This window comes from Mirounga leonina, unplaced genomic scaffold (assembly GCF_011800145.1).
Source record: "Mirounga leonina isolate KUSES-001 unplaced genomic scaffold, KU_Mleo_1.0 Mir_165, whole genome shotgun sequence".
Taxonomy (NCBI): Eukaryota; Metazoa; Chordata; class Mammalia; order Carnivora; family Phocidae; genus Mirounga; species Mirounga leonina.
Window position 1 is genome coordinate 67,107,489 of NW_023270415.1, and position 19,865 is coordinate 67,127,353.

Consider the following 19,865-nt stretch of genomic DNA (forward strand, 5'->3'; position numbering starts at 1 on the left):
ATGATCTCAGGGTCCTGGGATCGAGCCCCGCATCGGGCTCCCTGCTCGGCAGGGAGTCTGCCGCTCCTGCTCCCTCTGCTACTCTCTCTCTCTGTCAAGTAAATAAATAAAATATTAAAAAAAAAAAAATTAAAAATTATATCTTTAGGATGAACGATAGATGAATTGGTAAGACTTAAAGATTATTACATCAAAGGATGCTAACTTCTTGGTTCTTGGTAATTAGTGCTACAGGTACTTTCTAAAATGTTTTTAGTTTATATTAGAACCAGTAAACTTATCAGTTTTATTATAATCTCACCAGCAATTTTGATAGATTTGGTATCTTACTGTTTTAATTTATTTCATTGATTTTTTTTTTAAATCAGGTTTTGAACATTTCCCTTCCCTGCTATGTTCAATATTTCCGTATTGCTTAATGTGAATACCCATAAACTTTTCACCCATTTTTACTAGGGTCTTAATATTTTCCCTATGAAATTTAATGAATAAATTTTATATATAAATATTAATCTTTTATGGTTTTACAGATTTGCTAAGTGGTTGTCTTCCAGACACATTAAGATTTCTGAAATAGTGGGCGCCTGGGTGGCTCAGTTGGTTAAGCGACTGCCTTCGGCTCAGGTCATGATCCTGGAGTCCTGGGATCGAGTCCCACATCGGGCTCCCTGCTCAGCGGGGGGTCTGCTTCTCCCTCTGACCCGCTTCCCTCTCGTGCTCTCTGTCTCTCATTCTCTCTCTCAAATAAATAAATAAAATCTTTAAAAAAAAAAAAAAAAAGATTTCTGAAATAGTTACATTAATGTCCAGTTGTCGACATGGTTTCATCGCATTATGAAGACAGAGACTCATTTTTGATGCCTCCTTATCATTTGATGCCTCATATAACTCTGGGCATGTTAACAAAATTGATTTTTTTGAACTGAATTGTTTTGTAGATGCAGTGGAAGGTATTGATGCCCAGGTGGTAGATGGCTACATAATTCATGATCAGGAAAGCAAATCAGAGGTTCAAATTCCTTACCCTCTGTCCGAAAACAGTCAAGTGCGGAGTGGAAGAGCTTTCCATCACGGAAGATTCATCATGGGTCTGCGGAAAGCAGCTATGGCAGAGCCGAAGTAAGACTACGCAGGTTTAGAATGTTAAACACATTTAAACTTGGCCTTTGCACAAATACTATTTCATCAATTTTGTCATAAGTGTTTGGGTATGGGCTGGAGCATAGGTATTCTAAAGTAAACTGTAAGTTAGAAGAATGTTAGATCTTCAGTGCCTTTGTTGACAATATCATGTAGAGAATTTCCGTTTGAATGACAGAACTATTGAGATTTTTCCTTTGACTAAATACATTGTGTGGTTTTTTTTTTTTATGTTGTTGGAATTTAGAGGGTGCAGTTGTAACCAAGGGTTAAGGCCTTGTCTGCCTATTTGGGAGTTGGGGTTTGTGCTCACGGTATTTTCTGTTAAAATTCAGAACAGAGACTTCAGGGGAAAACCCTAGGCTGACAGGACTGGCTCTTCTCCTAATTATTAACTTCTATTTGCCCCTAGCCCTTTGGCACTATAATTGAGAAAGTTTTACACATGAGAACCCTCATCTCATTAACAAGGGCTTAAGTATTGCCAAAGCAAGTGAAGAAGTGAGTGGACTTACCCTTAGGACTGAGAGTTGCTATCTGTGGAAGTAGAATATGTTCATTGTGGAAACATGGGAAAATGCACAAAAATACAAAGACTGTAAAACTTATCCATGATTCTTCTGACTAGAAGTAACTACTCTGGATAATTTGGTGGATAAACTCCCAATTCAATATTTTCCCATCTCTGTATGAATTTGTGTGGTGTGTAAAGTTTCTCTGCATGTATTTTTTTTTTAATGAATTGAGGTAAAAATCTCATGTTGCTTTTAAAAACACTTTAAAAAATCATTACATTAGTGTATATGTATTCAATTTCAAGAAATTAGAAAATAAAAGCCACACTTACTTCTAAAGTCCATTAATGTTTTTGCGTTTTGTCATTCCAGACCTTTCCTGTATACGTGTGTGCACATGTGTGAGTCCCATTTGTAACTGGAGATAAGGAATAAGGAATTCGTCATTCATTATTTAAATTGTCCAAGTGTGCTACTATATAATTTATTTCTGTTTATCCTTTAGTACAAAGTTTATTGAAGGCATCGTGCTACAGTTACTAGAAGAAGATGATGCTGTGATAGGAGTTCAGTACAGGGATAAAGAAACTGGGGACATCAAGGTGAGAGATAGCAAATCTTAGCTCTTCCTAAGACATGTTTCTCCTCCTTTTTCCTCTACTCCTTTGAAAAGTAAGCCCACCAATTTACTCATCTAATAGACTGAGTTCTCTCTAAGCCCTCTGCTGCAGGGTGAATTTCAGCCTGCAACACATTACTCTTTAGAGCATCTCAGAACTCTATACAACAGCTTTGTAGACATGCACCACTAGATCAGCAGTATTAAACTGAAACGAGAAATACACATGTGCAGAGAAGCAGAGGGGACCTGGAAGGTGAAAAAAGGAAGGAGTCAACATAAAAGAAATGAGTGGTTTCATTCTTCACTTACTCTAATCCCTTCATACCTGGAATCTTGATTTACCATTTTACATCAGCTCTTGTGCTTTTCAGTATATTTTCATAATGAGTTATATTGTCATTTAGATCTTCTAACAACTCTGGGAAATAAAGTCCAAAGACTAATTTGTTTTCTTTTCTTTTTTTTTTTTTTTTAAAGATTTTATTTATTTGAGACAGAGAGAATGAGATACAGAGAGCATGAGAGGGAGGAGGGTCAGAGGGAGAAGCAGGGAGCCCGATGCGGGACTCGATCCAGGGACTCCAGGATCATGACCTGAGCCGAAGGCAGTCGCTTAACCAACTGAGCCACCCAGGCACCCCAAAGACTAATTTCTTAAATTTAGCTCATGTTTTAATAAAAAGACAAATTGGAACAAAAAAAATGATTAGGATAAATGACACAATTGTTTTAATCCAAAAGGGAAAAGTAAGAGAATCTCTGTGGAAATAGCAGAGTAAAATAATTGCCAGTACCTGCCCATGTTGATTTAGTAAGAGAAGAGAAAGTGAAAGGCTTATCTGTTGGTGTTTCTGGGCTGATCTCTGGGGTCACCACCTAGAAACTATACTCTAATGATGGTGATTGCAAGATAATATGGAGACCTACATCTATGCATACAAAAATTCTTCTAAGCCTTAGCCACTGATTGAAAGCACTGTACGAAGTTAGAAAATTTTAGAATAAACGTGGAGTCGTCCTTGGACTTTGTGATGAGATTCAATATTCTGTGGTCCACACTTGCTTTGTAGTTGGTTCCCCTGTTGTTGATCAAAGTGTAGCTTTAATCCCAGATGGTTTGGATGGTAGTGCTTTGAAGGCAGGCAATCCTCATTACCCTATATAACGTTGTCCAATAAAATGTGTAAATATTTTACAAGAATGCACATTTTAAGAGAATGGTCGTTTTACTGTGTATTTCTAACCATTTAGCTGAGCATTGTTTATCTTTGTTGTAGGAACTCCACGCTCCATTGACTATTGTTGCAGATGGACTTTTTTCCAAGTTCAGGAAAAACCTGATCTCTAATAAAGTTTCTGTTTCATCTCATTTTGTTGGCTTTCTAATGAAGGTACTGTAGGAATGTAATTGTAGAAAAATAAAAGCAACTTGGAATTTGAAAATTATTAGAATATTTTGTTTTGTTTTGTTTTATTCTAGAATGCACCACAGTTTAAAGCAAATCATGCTGAACTTATTTTGGCTAATCCAAGTCCAGTTCTTATCTACCAGATTTCATCTGATGAAACTCGAGTACTTGTTGACATTCGAGGAGAAATGCCCAGAAACCTAAGAGAACACATGGCTGAAAAAATTTACCCACAATTACCTGGTAAGAAATAGGATTTCGTGGGGCGCCTGGGTGGCTCAGTCGTTAAGCGGCTGCCTTCGGCTCAGGTCGTGGTCCCAGGGTCCTGGGATCGAGCCCCGCATCAGGTTCCCTGCTCGGCGGAGAGCCTGCTTCTCCCTCTCCCTCTCTCTGCTGCTCTGCCTACTTGTGCTCTCTCTCTCTGTGTTAAATAAATAAAAATCTTTTAAAAAAAAAAAGAAATAGGATTTCGTTCACATTGTAATCTGTGGTCTGAAAGTAAATATCACAAAAGGCTGTCCATCTCCAGTTCTCACTAAAGCTGGGTCTTAACTAGGCCAGAGATAAGGATGGCAGGTAAAAATGCACCCAGTCAGATACACTGGAGCTGAGCTGTTTAACCAGCACATATGAAAATCTCCAAATTAAAAGAAAATAGTTTCAATATATTTTTTCATATTAATAATTAAATCATTGTTTTAGAATAATTATTAGTATTGAGGAAAATGGTACGTTTTTAGGTAGTCTGGATAGAGATGTAAGATCCCTGAATTCTTGAGATATCTCTCCTACTTCCTTGCTTTAGCGCTTGGTTTTTGTAGATATGGTAGCTACCATTTATTGAATATCTACTATAAGGTGCTTTACAAACTTGATTTCATTTATCTACGTAGTCACCCTCTGAGGTAGGGCATTACCATTATGCCCATTTTATTGGTGAGGGAACTAGGAGTCAGTAAGCTCTTCCAACGATAAACTGTTAGTAAGTGGTGGAGTCAAGGTTGAGGCTAGGCGTGTCTGGCTCATACATCCCATCCTCAGAACATGAGAGCTGTAAGCAATCTTCAAGGTCATTTTTAGTTTGGAGTTGAATACAGAAAGGCTTCATGAGATTTCAGACATATTTGTAAAACACTCCTAAAAAATTACTTTCTGGCATTTTTTTTTGAGAATGGGAAGATGTAAGTAAAAGTAAATAAACATTTAAGATAATAATTAAAATATTAAGGATATTGATAAAATTGAAGGGAAACCCTGCTTGCCAATTATATGATTATAGTAATAGGAAACTGTCTTTGGTAGGAGTATATTTTGTTTAAAAATTCTGCTTCTTTTTCAAGTTATTTTTTAATCTAAGTGAAAGCACTCTGTTTAATAACAGAATATTAACAGATATGAATGTATACATGGAGTAACTTAGATTTTTTTTTTAAAGATTTTATTTATTTAGAGACAGATTGAGAGAGATCGTATGAACAAGGTGGGGAGGGGCAAAGGGAGAGGGAGAGAGAGTCTTAAGCAGACTCTGCTGGGCAACACAGGGCTCCATCTCACCACCCTAAGATCACAACCTGAGCCAAAACCAAGGGTAGGATGCTCAACCGACTGTGCCACTGAGGCATCCCAACTTAGATTTTTTAATAATGACATTTTCAACATTTCAATACATTTGCACTTAGACTATAAGCCATTTTTGAAGCTTTCAGAGGAAAAATGAATTATTCACATTTAAGAAAAAGATAGTCAATAATGTGATAGTTTTAGGGCGCCTGGGTGGCTCAGTTGGTTAGGCGTCTGCCTTCGGCTCAGGTCATGATCCTGGAGTCCCGGGATCGAGTCCCGCATCGGGCTCCCTGCTCAGCAGGGAGTCTGCTTCTCCCTCTGACTCTCCTCCCTCTCATGCTCTCTGTATCTCATTCTCTCTGTCTCAAATAAATAAATAAAATCTTAAAAAAAAAAAAATAATGTGATAGTTTTTAGCATTTTTTTCTTTTATCGTAGATTGCCTCTTCAATCCAGAGGTTTAGAACAGACTGCCCTGAGATCATGGTGGGAAACCATTTATAGGTTTATATTAATATTTGTTAGGTTATTGAAATTCTCCTTGTTGGAATGGAACAATTTCAGCTTAGGCATTCTGCTCCTGTATTCCCAGATTACAATGGGAACTGTATGAAAAGACAGTTCATTTTCTATACAAGTAGGAGCACAAAACTTTAAACTGGGAGTGTCTCAGAGATGAGCTCTTCCAAGCATTTCATGTTGTAGATGAAGAAACTGACGCTCAGAAAAGTAGAGCTCTCCACAACTTACCGTTTTTCTGCCGTACATACCCTCCTGCTGTTTGTGTATTGCTAGTATATGAATATGGCGGTGACGCTTGTATATTTAAGTGTTAAATATGATACCTGGCAGTTAACATTTGGGAGGAAGGTGGGGCCCTGTCTCATCTCTGAATTTGCTTCACTTTTCTTAGCTTTTTTGTTCCTTCAGCTGTATGTGTATGTATTTACATTAAATTTCTCTTAGATCCCTTCGTCATTCCTTAGCATGAGTAACTAGGTTCTTTTTTTTTTTTTTCTATTACTATCTTATGCCTTTTTCTTCCCTTTTTTTTAATTATGTTACGTTAATTACCATACATTACATCATTAGTGTTTGATAGTAACTAGGTTCTTAATGAACAATTGTATTAATAAAATAATTAATTCTTGACTTATCACAAGATATATGTAACATATGTAGTGCATATATTATTATATGTAACATAATAGAAGGTATTTGTTTAGACTTGAAAAGAACATGTGCTAATTAGAAATTGAAATTTTATAAACCATTTATCTGGTGGGGGTGGGATTTATTGCAGACCACCTCAAAGACCCGTTCCTGGAAGCCACTCAGAATTCCCGTTTGAGATCTATGCCGGCAAGCTTTCTTCCCTCCTCACCAGTAAACAAGCGAGGTATTATTTTATTGGAGTGATTCTATAAAGGGTATTCTAAATATTCAAATTTAATATTCCAAATATTCCAAACGTAATATGGGATGGGATTTATGCTATGTAATAAGGGAATCCTATGTGGGACAAAGAATTGGTTACTGTGCTTGAACACATTACACCAAAATTAGTTTTATGATGTCTTGATTATTTCATAATGAGTGTATACATCATTATCCTAGTTATTGAGGCTACCACAGTTAAGTATAGTCCTAAATCTAGAGAAGGCAGTTTTCTAGTGAGGGGTATGAACTGGTAATTTCAGGACACTGTTGATAAATGCTGTAGTAAAAGCCCACTCGTGGTACCACAAGGTTCACTGTGAAGGGGTGCGCAGGGCAGAGGGGAGCTTGTGAACTGTGAAGGGTGATTGGGGAAGACGTGTCTCAGGAAATAAAACTGGAGTTGGGGCATGAAGGATTAGTGGGAGTTCATTAGGTGGACGGTGAAAGAGGGACTTCTAAGTAGATGGAACAATATCTGCAAAGGCCAGGAGGGCTGAGAAATGATGGCACTTTCAGTGAAGTCCAGTAGTTTCCTATGGCTGGAGCGAGCGCACGATAGGTGTCAGAGCAGTAGAAAGGTAAGGTATTTATTTATGCTACAGATGGTGGAAAGTCATTGAGAAGTTTGTTTTTAATAGCTTTATTGAGATGTAATTCACAAATCATATAGTTCACCCATTAAAGTTTATACAGTTTATTACTTTTTAGCATATTCATAGATACGTGCAACCATCATGACAGTCAATTTGAGAACCTTTTTATCACCCCAAAAAGAAACCCTATACCAATCAGCAGTCACTGCTCATTTTCTCCCAACTACCAGCCCCAGACATCCACTGATCTGCTTTTTGACTCTATAGATTTGCCTATTCTGGGCATTTCCTATAAATACAATCAGTGAATCCTTTGTAGCTGGCTTCTTTGAGGTTCATCCATGTTGCAGCATGTCCTTCATTTGTTTTTGTGGCCAAGTGTGTATTCAATGTGTGGATATACTACAATTTAAGTATCCATTCATCAGTTGATAGATGTTTGGTTTGTTTCCACTTTTGGTTGTTATGAACAATGCTGCTGTGGACATCTGTATATGAGTTTTTGTGTGGAGTTAATTTTCACTTTTCTTGGATATGGTAACTCTGTTTAACTCTTTGAGGAACTGACAAACTGTTTTCCAGAGAGGCTGCCCCATTTTGCATTCTCATTAACAATGTATGAGGGTTCCAATTTCTCCACATCCTCACCAACATTTGTTATTATCTGTCTTTTTGGCCATACTCATTCTCGTAGGTGTGAAGTGATACCTCATTGTGGTTTTGATTTGTATTTCTCTGATGGGTAATGATGCTGAAAATCTTTTCATATGCATATTGGACATTTATTTGTATTTCTTCTTTGGAGAAATGTCCATTCAGATTGCCCATTTCTTAATTGGTCAAATGAAAAAAACTTTTATTGTCGAGCTGTAAGAGTTCTTTATATATTCTAGATATAAACCCCTTATCAGATAAATGATCTGCAAAAACTCTCATTCCATGGTGATGGTAGTTGAAGTTTTTAATTTTCATGAAGTCCAGTTTATGGGTTTTTTTTGTGTGTGTGTGTCAGTTGTGCTTTTGATGTCATGAAGATTTACTCCTGTATTTCCTTCTAAGAGTTTTGTAGTTTTAGCTACTAGATTTAGGTATTTGATCCATTTTGAGTTAAATTTTTGTGTATGGTGTGAGGAAGGGGTTCAACTTCATTTGTATGTGGATATCCAGTTGTCCCAGTACCATTTGTTGAAAAGACCATTCTTTCCCCATTGAAGTGTCTTGGCACTCTTGTCAAAATTAATTTGACTGTAAATGTAGTAAGAGTTTTTTTCTTTTAACAATATTTTATAGTTTCAGAGTGTTTTACATTTCTTTTGTTAAACTTATTTCCAAGTATTTTATTCCTTTTCATGCTATTGTAAATAGACTTGTTTTCTTAATTTCATTTTAAGATTCTTCCTTGCTAGTGTATATAAATACAGTTGATTTTTGCATATTTATCTTCTGTCTTGAAACCTTGCTGAACTCATGTATTAGTTTCTAATAGTTCATTGAAAAGTTTTAAATAAGATAGTGGCACGATTAGCTTTTTATTTTAGAGATACTACTCTGATACGTTGTGGAGCATGGTTTGGAGGACAGGTCAGGCTAAAGCTCATAGTAAGGCTATGTAATTGTTCCATGTCAGTGGTGATAAAAGGTTCGAACTAGGGTTGTGGCTATAGAAGTGGAAAGTAGGGAATAGAATTGTGTACTCTCTAGGATGTAGAATGCATGCAACTTGGTGACTCGTTGGCTATTGTAGTAAGGGAGAGTGAGGCCTCTTGATGGATTCCAGGTTTCAGGTTTAGGTAACTTTGCCAGCTATTTGCTGATATTGGAGATATGAGAAAAGGAATGTAAGTTTAGGGAAGTGTGGGAAGAGGTGATGAGTTCACTTTTGGACATATTGGGTATGAAGTGCCGGTGAGGCATTTGAGTGGAGACGTGTGGAACACCATTGAAAAGTGAGTGTGGAGCTCCATCCAAAGAGAGGTCCGAATGGGAGCTGTTGATACACTATGGTTCCTGAACATAAACAGATTGAATTTGCTGTGGAAGAACAGGCATAGTAAACTACTAATCCTATAAATAAACTAATGCAAAGCAGAATGAAGACACTAATGCCAAATTGATATAAACAACATGCCAGCAGTAATTGGTGGAATTAGAAATGTTCCATGGAGAGGAAGGAATAAAAGCTGTTTGTTGCTTGTGGTTTTTTTCGTGAAGATATTAGAGTCATACATAAATCTGAATTAATATTTAGAAGTTTTCCTTTTTATAAGTTAATGTTTATTATATGTATTTTATAATAAGTTATAAATGTAGCATGTTGTGACATTGCAGAAAAGAATTATCCATAATTTTGTCCCTTTAACATTATAATGGTTGTTTATTTCTCTTGGTTTAAATTAAATAACTGCTTTGTTGAAATGGCACTGTGTTAGGTCATTAACCAGGCTGACAGTGGCCCGGGAATCTTAGGCAGCTCAGGAGGTGCACCTAGAGAGCTGCATTTCTGCTTCTGCAGTTTTGCATCAAGGGGCTCATTTTCAGATAAGATTCAGTCAAGGCTTATTCCTCTAAATTAACTTCGGATAGGTTTGGAATATCTGCTTATAATTGCTTTTTAATTCCAGCTACAGTGTGGCTGGCTATCATCTTCCTGGGGCCTCCTTTCTTTCCCTTAGAACTGTATAGACATTTCTCTCTGGTGCGCTGGCAGCAAATATGGCTGTGAAATGTCAGATCTCTCCATTTTTTCCCTTGTAAGGAGACTTGCTTTTTATGCCAATTTTTTTTTTTTTTCATGTAAGAGGCCTTATAAATATTTTGGCATTGTGTGACTTCACCTTAGATTCCCATGTGGACTTTCATGAGGGTGGGGACCATGTCCTTGTTCTGTGTCCCTAGTATCCAGTACCTGTTAGGTACCCAGTAAATACTAATTGAATTTTTGCATCAACAGATTTTAGTCATGATTTGTTCCCTTGTATTTTCACATTCTCATTTTCTGGTTCACATTCACAATGTTTATGAACAGTGTTTTTTTTTCTTGGTCTTAAGGGATGCATCCAGGATGTGATATCATAATCTAAATTCTCTCATTATAGGTGTTCTTATTTTGGGAGATGCATATAATATGAGGCATCCTCTTACTGGAGGAGGAATGACTGTTGTGTTTAAAGATCTGAAACTATGGAGAAAGTTGCTAAAGGGTATCCCTGACCTTTATGATGATGCAGCTGTTTTCCAGGTAGGATATTAAATTATTCTTTGACAAAAATGTCTCAATAGATTTCTTCCTGGGTCTAAGAGGAATGGGGCCATACTGGGGAGATCTGTACCTAGGAACCTGATCCTAAGTCCTGGTTCTTAGGCAGTCTTGTTCAGGCATAGAGAACCTGTGAGTCTGTGCAACCCACAAATCTCACAGAATTTCTGAATTTCTATGTTTGAATATTATGTCACATTGGTTTGCACAGACCACTTTGCTCATAGTGATCGGATATTTCACTTCACAGTTCTGGAACTCATTCCTCCAGAGATGATGTGTGTGTATATGTAAATGATAAATATAAGGCATAATTACTTATAGATGATCCTCAGGATAAACATCAGTTTGAGGGGATTATGAACATTAATTTGTGCTTCCCCCCCACCTTTACCATATAGTAAGTGATCTTTTTCTTTTTTAGGCCAAAAAATCATTCTATTGGGCGAGAAAAACATCTCACTCCTTTGTTGTGAATATCCTTGCTCAGGCTCTTTATGAATTATTTTCTGCCACAGATGGTAAGTATAGATATTTTTTAATGAAAATTACTGAACTGCAAATTTTTAGCACAGGAAGGGAAGGAACTTAATTATAAACAAGTTAGTCATTAGGCCAGAAATAGCCATGTTTCTCGAGTCTGCTGACTCCCAAGTGGCGGCCCTTTGTAACTCCATCCTTGTGCAAGATTTTGCGCCTCTAATCATCATGTATCCACCACTTTGTGTGGAAGGCTTAAGACAACCTTCCCAGCACCACTTCAGTAATGTATCTTTATTCATTCCTCTGGTCCAGATCAGGTTATATATATCCATAAATGCATAAAGTTGTGATGCAGGTTCTTTCTGCCAGTGAATTCAAATGTAATATAGTTGTTAATCTTTTTCTTCCTGAACACTTGTTTCAATTTCTGTTCAAAATAGTATTTTATAAAATGAATACGAGCTTCACAACAAGTTTAGATTTTGTCTCCTATTACAATGCACAAGTAGAAGAATGCATCTACCTTTTACTCACTTGAAATATTCCCATGCTTTTGTTTTTGTTTCTATATTGTAAAGTGGCGATGGTCAGTCTGTATATCAAGGAAAAACTGACTTAGCGGAAGCTATATTAGAAATGGAGGAAGAGGCAACCGTGCCACCTCCCAAGCCTAGCAGTGTACAGATGGTTAATGGTAGGTTAACGAAACTGGACGTTTAGGTTTGTTCAGGAATAAATGTAACTCCAGTCCTATTACTTCAGATATTTACAACAAAGCTCCTTCTGTGAACTGGCCAGGGTCCCAGCAATCTATGCTTTGGTGACTTGAGTGCAAAAGATAATATAGTACAAATACCTTCTGTAGCCTTTCTATATGCATTATTCTTGCTAAAAGAAAAAAAAAAAAAACAACTCATTGATTGTGATTTGCCAGTCAAACCTCTCTTGCTAATTGGCATGGAAGCTAAAATGGCTGGGTGGGCAAGTAAAAAGAAAAGAACCAAGTCTTGAGTTTTTCTAAGTGCTTCTTTTTAAGCTTTCCTAAGCTCTTGATTTTCTTACATTATGAAAGATTAGAGGAAGAAAGAGTTTTATTGGGGTAAGTTTACCTATTACGTCTATTCCAAATAAAAAAATTGTTGGTTGATAATACTATGTTGTGAGGGTTTAATGAGTCACTTTGAAATTATGAAAAACTATACACATCTAAGGCATTGTTAATGTTTACTATTCACAGCTATCCTTTTACTTGAGAGTTTACTGCTCAGAAATATAGGTTGGGTATCTTAGAGCCTGGGAATTTGGTTTCTAGAATTGTGTTTTTTGATAAAAAAAGAATTTACAGAATATTTGCATCACTTAATGAATTTACAACACAGTCAAGGAAATAACTTTTAAACAACTTTTTAAACAACTTTAACTTCCAAATTTTATTTTAGATTCCCTACATCAACTAAGAAAAGCCTGTTTCCTTTATTTCAAACTTGGTGGAGAATGTGTTGCTGGTCCTGTTGGGCTGCTTTCTGTGTAAGTTGTTTTGATGACACAGAGGAACCACATCTTTCAGATTTTCTTCGGACTGCTCAGTTTGTGAATTACTGCAAGTCTTTCTTCTTTCTATATTTTGTCCGTTAGAATCCCAGTCAGAAGGTAGCTCAGAGAAATGAAAAAAGAAATTTAGCCCTGTGTTTTACTTCTGGGAAAACAGTTTTGAACAGAACCTGGTGGTAGATGAGGCCAAAGCCCTGATTAAAATAGCTTGTTTTTTGCTGGTGGGTTTGACCACATGACCTGATCGGTGGGAGCCATGGATAATAGAGGAATTTGTATTTAAAATTTACTTCGATTAAGGTGCGGGGACTTGCGAAACTCACTAATGGTTTTGATAGTGCAGACATACATAGAATTATTCTTGAAAGGTCTGCACAGTAAAATTCTTTAAGTCTGTTCTCATTCATTTATAATCTGAATGTCAATACTGCTACCTTTTGGAAAACCTAAGACTCCCACAGGTCAGGCCATCCAGTCACTTCAGGCGGAGATCTCAAGATGAGTGAACGAAAACAGCTCCACACATACAGTTTATGTCAAGCAGACTATGAAGAGTTCCTGGCTTCTCTGACAGACAGGGGTATATTCTAAGGAGTTTCTTGTAAGAACATTTATTTGTCCCTGCTATCAGAGCGTAGGCAACACAAGCTTCCAGAGTTGTCTAGAATGTAGAATGTGTGTTTAGCTTTATAGATGATACGTAATTAGAACCTTTCTATGAGTAAATTTTAATTGCTGGGTCTTACTAATACATATTTTTTTTTTCTATTACAGCCTGTCTCCTAACCCTTTCATTTTAATTGGACACTTCTTTGCTGTGGCGATCTATGCCACATATTTCTGCTTTAAATTGGAACCTTGGATTACAAAACCCCGAGCCATTTTCAGTAGTGGTGCTGTATTGTACAAAGCATGTTCTGTACTATTTCCTCTGATTTACTCGGAAATTAAGTACCTGGTCCATTAAACTTACAGGGGAGCCATTTGCAAACGACTATTTGGAACTCACCAAGTCCTAAGAGACTTTTTTGGAAGAAGACGTACATAGCATAGAACTATCCCACTTCTAAAGTGGAAACTCTTGGACCAAGATTGGGGTTAATTCGTTTTTGAAGTTATTTGTCTATAAACATGTAAATACATACTTTGCAATTTAAAATGAAGGGTAAAATAGACATTTAAAAGAAATGATTGTTAAATTACTGCTAACACTGAAGAACTGCAGTTTTTCTTTTGAATTCAGTAGCTGGAAGGAGTCATTGTGGGACATGCAAATAAAGTGAAGAATGAACTGTAACGTCTTTTTATCTCTGTCGTGGCCTTGAGGTAGCTTTGTGTTCATGGGAAGGAAAACCAAAGTGGGATGGAAAACGCAGAGGGAAGCCTGTTCTGTGAAATAACTGATGTCGGGGAAGTTGCCTTAAAATCTCTGGACTTCATTTTCCTCATGTATCCTACGAGGCAACTTTAAGGTTCTCCTCTGGGTTCTTTGGAAATAACACCTTCGTTCAGGAATGCAATCAGGGCTTCATAAGTTCCACTATATAACATGACTTAGCCAGCTAGGATTACTTAAAGGAACAGTGAATGAACAAATAAGCACTCGTAGTATCTGGCGTAATGCTTAGAAATCAGAATTCACTGAGTTTTAGTATATTTGAAGAGATTGTGGACATCAGAGAGGTATTATGAAATTTCAGTAAATCCCCGAATATCACTAAAGTTGCTTCCCCCGAAAGAGCGGTAACAGATACCCTGGAATGTTACATAACTACTTCAGATTATGATGATAAGGGCTGAAAGAACTTAAAAAGCTTTTATAAAAAAATTTCTCTTTTTCACCTGTCAGTTATCTCCGTTGAGGCCTGGTCACTAGCCAAATCCCTCGTGGCGCCAGTCACGTACCTTATTTGCCCCGTTTTAGCAGCATATGGTGGGCTTGGTTCTGTGAAAGTCCCCTCTAGTTTATCCCACACTTTTCTGGTTAAAATCTCACTTTCTTAGATCTGGCCTATTTAACAGCAGCTGGCTTTCCTTGGGGGCCATTTTCACAGAGAACCAAAGATCTCACTTCATGCAGTTACGGACTACGAATGGAAAACAGCAAGCTATTTTTGAGATGTGGCTGTAGGATGGCCATGGGCCGACTGGCAAGTTCTCATGCACCGCACCAGCCTCCTGGTGGGCGACACTTCCAAACTCCTTACGTGCTGGGCAACAATTCACTTTTATAAGATCCTGTGCTCAGCCTCGACTAGGCCGGACTGCTGGGGTGGGGCTTAGATTGCTGAGGAAGGGAGGGAAGGATGGAAGGAGCAGCTGAAGTTGGGGAGACCTTCAGAAGGAATGCTGAGAACCCCCCAGGGTCTCTGTGATTGGACGAGGACAGTGAGCCTCAGACACCCAAGAAATTTCCATGGTACGTGGTCCACAGATTGTGTGGTCTCTGTGTTTGCTATCACCACCATCCTGCGTGGTGTATCCACGGGACTGACTCAACACGTGGCTTACCTTCCAGAAAAGGTTTTTTTTTCCAGAAAAGGTTTTTTTTTTTTACAGGATGAATATACAACTTTGTAGTCACAGGCAGAAGGAGAACTTTGGGTACTGGCAATACTATTTTACTGAAAATCCAGAGTTGCACAAATAGTTCTTTAGAACAGAAAACTAAATGGATTTATACGTAACAATTACATTCAGCATTTATAAGAGGCAGTACAAAAATGTGTTCTGCTTCTACATGATACAAATTGCATATAATACCATGATTTAAACAATATTATATCAAGTAGTGCCGTGAGATACATCTTACTCAGAATATCTGATGTTTCCCACAATTAAGGGAAAAAAAATGCAGTTCTATGAGCAGCTGAGTTTCTTCACTTCTAAATTCATTTTAGTAACAAGAAGATTTAAGGACGATACTTTCATCAAAGAAGCAGATGTCAAAAAAAATTTACAGGACTGTTCTGAATTCATCAAAAATGAAATTAGGCACGTGAGCTTCAGCAACCTAAAACAATGAAACAGGAGAGTTAAATTATTCATAGTGTTAGAACAAGTTCAGAATTTTCCACACGAAAGTTAAGTGAAAATACGCTCTGGAGCAAGGTGAATCACGGGAATGCTGGATTCACAGAGGTGGATGGCTCCCGAAACTGCTGGCTTCTGTTTCTGCTGTTCGTCACCCTGGGGTCTAACTTCTTGGCCCCGCCGACATCGGAGGGAATGCTGTCCAGCGCTCCCTGCCTCATCCTTGGCTCTCAGAGGCACTTGGATCTGCTAGGAATGTGCAGGCCTCTGGGAAGTACGAAGAGGTCATCTGAGGTCACCTCACAAGGGACTGATGACCCACCCGGGGAAGAACAGCATGTCGCAAGTGACAGGCCAGAGGGGGGAGAGAGGAGGAAAGAAGGGCCTGGAAAGCATGCATTTCTGAACTGTTCTGAGGGGAAGCCCTGAGAGGGGTGGGGGAGGGTGAAAGAGTGGAATGTAGAGCCAGGTGACCTCCAACTGCTAGAAATGGGTATTTTTTAATAATGTACTGGCAATACTATTTTTACTGAAAAAAGCAGCGTTGGTTTTTTCTGATTATAACGGTGTGTCACCTGCTACTTAGAGGAAATTTAGCAAATGCAGAGGAATGTAAAAAGAAGTAATCACTCATCTTAATGCCCTAGAGAAAACTAAACCTGATAATTATTCTATAATGAATCCCTCTAATTTACACAGACATACTCAAAACTAGGTTCACATAATCTTGTGTCCGTATTTACCTCTGCTAAATCTTACGGACATCTTGTACACCTATCTTCGTGAACTTCTGCACATATATCCAGCAGATAAATTCCAGGCAGTTGAATGGCTGGGACCAGGTGAATATATGACAAGTTTGTTTGTTTGTTTTTAATAAAGCCAAATTGCCCTCCCACAGGATAAACAGTTTGCACCGCCATCGACAGTACTGAGAAGTCCTATTTCTCCAAACCCTTCCATGCAGCGGGAGTCCAACATTTAACTTTTTACCAGTTGGAGTAAAAAACTGGGTTGGTGGAAACAGTAATTTTACTGTTATTTTGATTTGTGACTCTTGAATTAAGGTCAAACATTTTTACAAATGTTTGCTATTTGTATTTCTTGTCCTGAAAACTGCCTGTTACTATCTCTTGCCTGTTTTTGTTTTTGTTTTCTATTCGATTGGTTATCTTTTTCTTACTCATCTAGAAGAACACGCTATAAATCAAGAAAACTGGTCCTTTGTTAATATTTTCCCCAATTTTTTTTTTTAATTAAGAGACATTTGACAGAATTCATTATATTCAGCATTCATAAGAGATCAGATCTCTAAATTTTCTTTATGGTTTCCTCCTTTGGTGTTTATCTAGAAATTTCTGAGAGCTGATACATATTTGTGTAAAATTTCTGAATTTATTGGTTCCATTTTCCACATGATCTGTAATTTATTTTGATACATGGAAGATGTGAAGAGACTAATGGGCTAATTTTTAACCACATAATGAACTAATTGTGCCAGCAATGTTGACTAAAATATTTCCTTTCTCCCCTCATTTGAGAGGCTACTTTTCCTCAGGTGCTACTGTATGTGCTCGGATTTGTTTATAGACTACATATTCTGGTCTATTGATCCATCTACTGGGTTTCATACCAGTACCACACTATTGATTTTGGTAGCTTTATAATATTTTTAAATACTTGGTATGTTTTAGTATCTTCTTTTTAAAACAATTCTTTTGGCCTGAGTTCTGTAAAATTTTTTAAAATTTTCTCACCCCCTCGCCCCAGGTAAAAAAATTATCTGGATTTTGATTATAGCTGCACTAAACCTAGAGACTCATAAATACTATTTGAGTTTCCTCATTCAGAGAGACGGAAAAATTAAAAAATGTTTATAGTTTTTCTAAATTGTTATTTTTTTCTAAACTGTCTTTCTTATAGAGGTTATAATTCCTGACTACTTGTTAATTCTACAAATGGGATCTTTTCCCTATTTTTGAATTGGTTATTCGTGTATTTACCTTGTACATTGTCCAATCAGCTTTTTCGTACGCTTATTATTTTAATAGTTTTCCACATGATTCTAGTGGGGATTCAAGGAAGACAACTACATCCTCAATAAAGAATACAAATTTGTTTTCCTTTTTTTATGCATTTTAAATTGCCACTTCTTGTTTTGTTGCCTTGAACCTGAGCGACACAGGGGCAGCGGGAGTCAGTACGGCCGTATTACGGCGACGCGCGGACTTCGATGGGAAAGCTGCTAGTTTCACTCAGTATGATGCTGCTAGTCAGTTTTTAAAACATCGTCTTCGGCTTTTGTCACTAAAAAGAAGTATCTTCGATCCCTAACCTACCGAGTTTTAAAAATCAGAATGGCTTTTCAGAACCTATCGAAAAGTCTTTTATATTTTAGTATCAAGCTCTGCATTTTGCGCGGAAACTTGCCAACGTGGAATTACTAGTGAGACAGGAAAAGGCGAGTATCTTAGAGGGTGAAACGAAGCCATTTTGGGGAACTCAACCAAACCTGCTGTGGGAACCAGGTTTTCGGGACGGGGAAGAACCACCCACACAATCAGTTCCCTGCCCTGGCCCCTGAAGGGCTCCCCCCCTGGCCCGCGCCCCTGAACTGCCGCTAGACCGGGACCGGAGCGGACCGGACCGGCACCGGCACCGGCACCGGCACCGGCAGCGGGTGCGCCGCTCACAGGACGAGGGCGTGCGGGTGAGGGGGCGGGCAGGGGGCGGGCCGCCCGCCGCACGCAGACGGGGGCGCCCTCCCCGCGGCGGGTCGGGGCCGGGCCGCGCAGCCGCGGGCGGGCGGGAGCTGGTGGGCGCGCTCGCAGGGGCGCAGGGCCGCCCGCAACGCCCTCTCCCTACGGTCGTGGTGTCCGGGGCTTACCCTCCTAGGTAGCTTTGTGTAGCGAACGTAATCCTCCAGAAAGAGAAGGGCGCCCACGACATCCGCAGGCACTTCAGGGATCTTGTGGCTGTAACGGAGAAGAGTCTGGATCAAGTCAGTGCGTTGCGCACGGCCTATTCGGCGCACAGGGCAAGTCCAGGCCCTTCTTCACTTGCCTTCTCAGCGCTGAGCCCTTGAGAACGAGATGAGGGTTCTCCTGCGAAAAGCCTCCTCAAGTATAGGGCCTAAGGGCTAGGGGCAGATGGACGTTAGTGATTAAGAGAAGAGCCAGTCCTGTCAGCCTGGGGTTTTCCCCGGAAGCCTCCGTTCTGACTTTAAACAGAAAATACCGTGAGCACAAACCCCAGCTCCCAGACCGGCAGCCGAGGCCCTAACCCTCGGGTACAGCTGCGTCCTCCGGATTCCAGCGACACTTTACTAAGGGAAGCCAGAGGAGAAGAAATCTCTGGAACAGCCTCTTGATTCCTATGGTCATGCTGCCCGCAGACCTGCAGAACACGACCGAGGAGGGGGTGAAGTCTGCGCCGAGCGCTTCACGCGGGCCGCCACGACGCCCGCCGGCTGGCCCGCCTCATCTCCCGCCCCCAGCGCCTCACGGTTCCTGCGCTGGCAGGTCCCCGAACAGGCCACACCTCCCCACCCCTCTGCCCGCGGACTTGAAAGTAAACCAGGCCATCTTTCCAGTTCCAGCGTGGGTTCTGCCTCCTCTGCAAGTCTAACCTGACTCCTCTGGGCAGGTGGCCCTTTCTTGTGCTTTCATCATACTTAGCATCTGCCCCCCAAGACTCTTAAATTTTCAGTTGTTTGTATGCTGGTTTCTTTGAGGGCCTGGGTCATGCCTTTATCTTTCGGTTTCCAGCATCTGTGATTGTACCTGCACACAGGTGTCAGATACACACAGCATGTAACAACCTTCTGTATGGGATCCTCCTCCTTGTTCATTCATACGACTGCTGTGTTGCCAAGCACGGTTCCAGGGCTGGGAATGCAGCAAAGTACGCGACAGTCTTCTTATGCAGCTCACATTCTTTCTGCACATCAAAAAGGAACTTTTCGCTCTTAAAATTATTTCCAATTTAGGCACAGACTGGCATTTTCTGATTAACGAAGGATTTCATGCAACTGGATTACTGGTTTATTTCCCTGATGCTTTTTTTGCTCTTGAAAAGAAGGTTGAAGAGTGATTACAACTGGAAAAGTTGCCACTGCTCTGGATCTTTCAGTGTGTGACCAGGGCTGTGTTTATATTTGCTCTGCTCCCGGCGAGGGCAGGGAAAGAGCCTCCATGCATCCCAGGTTCCTTCTGTCACTTCCCTTAGCCGGATCAGAAACCCAGAGCCCCAGCGACACCT

General features: G+C 39.3%; 2 protein-coding genes across 5 annotated transcripts in view; one reads left to right on the forward strand and one right to left on the reverse strand.

The window, feature by feature from the left end:
* Window positions 1-13,869, forward strand: part of SQLE (squalene epoxidase) — a 24,638-nt gene extending 10,769 nt beyond the window's left edge. The window contains exons 3-11 of one of the 2 annotated variants that reach the window (XM_035011916.1): window positions 939-1,119; window positions 2,161-2,257; window positions 3,555-3,668; window positions 3,758-3,929; window positions 6,553-6,648; window positions 10,378-10,520; window positions 10,963-11,059; window positions 12,461-12,548; window positions 13,347-13,869. In XM_035011916.1, the coding sequence (XP_034867807.1) occupies window positions 939-1,119; window positions 2,161-2,257; window positions 3,555-3,668; window positions 3,758-3,929; window positions 6,553-6,648; window positions 10,378-10,520; window positions 10,963-11,059; window positions 12,461-12,548; window positions 13,347-13,539 (1,181 nt within the window). In that variant the 3' untranslated portion in view covers window positions 13,540-13,869. The other variant, XM_035011917.1, reaches the window with a different exon arrangement.
* Window positions 13,870-14,421: 552 nt separating this feature from the next.
* Window positions 14,422-19,865, reverse strand: part of WASHC5 (WASH complex subunit 5) — a 61,516-nt gene continuing 56,072 nt past the window's right edge. For 2 of the 3 annotated variants that reach the window (XM_035011913.1, XM_035011914.1), the window contains 2 exons: window positions 18,493-18,580; window positions 14,422-15,585 (listed from right to left, as the gene is read on the reverse strand). In XM_035011913.1, coding sequence (XP_034867804.1) covers window positions 15,529-15,585; window positions 18,493-18,580 — 145 coding nt within the window. In that variant the 3' untranslated portion in view covers window positions 14,422-15,528. Of the gene's footprint in view, window positions 15,586-18,492; window positions 18,745-19,865 lie in introns of those variants that run through there. The other variant, XM_035011915.1, reaches the window with a different exon arrangement.